At 43.0% G+C, this 1,340-nt stretch overlaps 1 protein-coding gene across 1 annotated transcript; it reads left to right on the forward strand.

Moving 5' to 3' along the window:
• Positions 1-451: 451 nt before the first annotated feature.
• LOC126496540 (vomeronasal type-1 receptor 4-like) lies at positions 452-1,337 on the forward strand (the record flags this gene model as incomplete). The annotated part of the gene is made up of 1 exon (XM_050134023.1): positions 452-1,337. A coding segment is annotated over exon 1 (744 nt), but the record flags the coding sequence as incomplete, so codon positions are not given.
• Between the last annotated feature and the right edge of the window lie 3 nt (positions 1,338-1,340).

A 1,340-nucleotide genomic window follows, 5' to 3' on the forward strand; every position in this document is an offset into this window, starting at 1 on the left:
AGGAATATCAGACAAAGGAGGGGGCACTGTGGAGGGTAAAGTTAGCAGATCTGAGAGAAGTTACAGCTGTTGACCCAGCAGGGTTTCCCAGTGTCTGTGATGTGGGGAAGGCAGATAGGGTCAGCAGGAACCTTAGACTTTGGGAGTTGGGTGGGAAAAGTGAAATAGAATGAGAAGCAGAAAGAACTTTTGGATGGAGAACTTGGAATTCAATTCAGCTATGCTGAGAGTTAACTAGAATAATACATGCATGCAATCAGACAAACACACAGACACACAATGTGAACAAGTAATTTTTTACTAGTGTAGAACTAAAAAAAAAAAACTCTCCTCTAAAAGTTTAGATTTTGAATAGCAATTAACAAACTCACCTGTTAGAGCACACAAAATATCCCAGAGTCCACAACTGGGGAGAAAGGAGGCATGCCAGGGATCTAATCTGCAACATTATATGTGTCCATTGTTGCATCTTGCACACTAGAAATTAATACGGTGCAAAATGTGTTTTTCAGATCCACGTGTAGCATTACTGATACTTTCTTGAAAAAGTCTTTGCATCCTGGACACAAAGTTTTCTACCCAGGAAGGAAGAAATGGTTTTGAATTTTATTAAGGAGACAATTTTTCTCTTAACAACTACAGTTGGTACTTTGGGGAATATTTCTGTTTCTGTGAATTATATGTGCAGCTGGTGGAGAGGCCCTGAGAAGAAACCCATACACCTTATTCTCATCCACTTGGCCTTGGCAAACATCATAATCCTTCTTGCAAAAGGATTGCCAAAGACAATGGCAGATTTTGGTTTGAGAAGCTTCCTAGATGACATAGGATGTAAGATCATTGTTTACTTGGAGAGGGTGGCCCGTGGCCTCTCCATCTGCACCAGCAGTCTCCTCACTGTGGTCCAGGCCATCATCATCAGTCCCAGAGCATCTGGGTGGAGGAGGCTCAGACCACAGTCTGCATGGCACATCCTTCCATTCTTTTCTTTCTTTTGGATACTCAACGCTTTATTAGCTATGAACCTAATCCAGTCCATCACAAGTGCAAGCCTGAATATATCACAGCTTAAGAATGGTGACAACTATTGTTACTTAATGCTAGAAAGTCAGAAAATAAAGTGGATTGTTCTCCCTCTAATGGTCCTGAGAGATGCTGTGTTTCAGGGAGCCATGGGAGCTGCCAGTGGCTACATGGTACTTCTTCTCCACAAGCACCACCAGCATGTCCTCCACCTCCAGAACGCCAAGCTTCTCTACAGAACTCCCCCTGAGCTGAGAGCTGCTCAGAGTGTCCTCCTTCTGATGCTCTGTTTTGTTTTCTTCTATTGGACTGACTGT

Source organism: Alexandromys fortis, unplaced genomic scaffold (genome assembly GCF_014885135.2).
Source record: "Alexandromys fortis isolate MF-2015 unplaced genomic scaffold, M_Fortis_MF-2015_v1.1 scaffold_7599, whole genome shotgun sequence".
Taxonomy (NCBI): domain Eukaryota; kingdom Metazoa; phylum Chordata; class Mammalia; order Rodentia; family Cricetidae; genus Alexandromys; species Alexandromys fortis.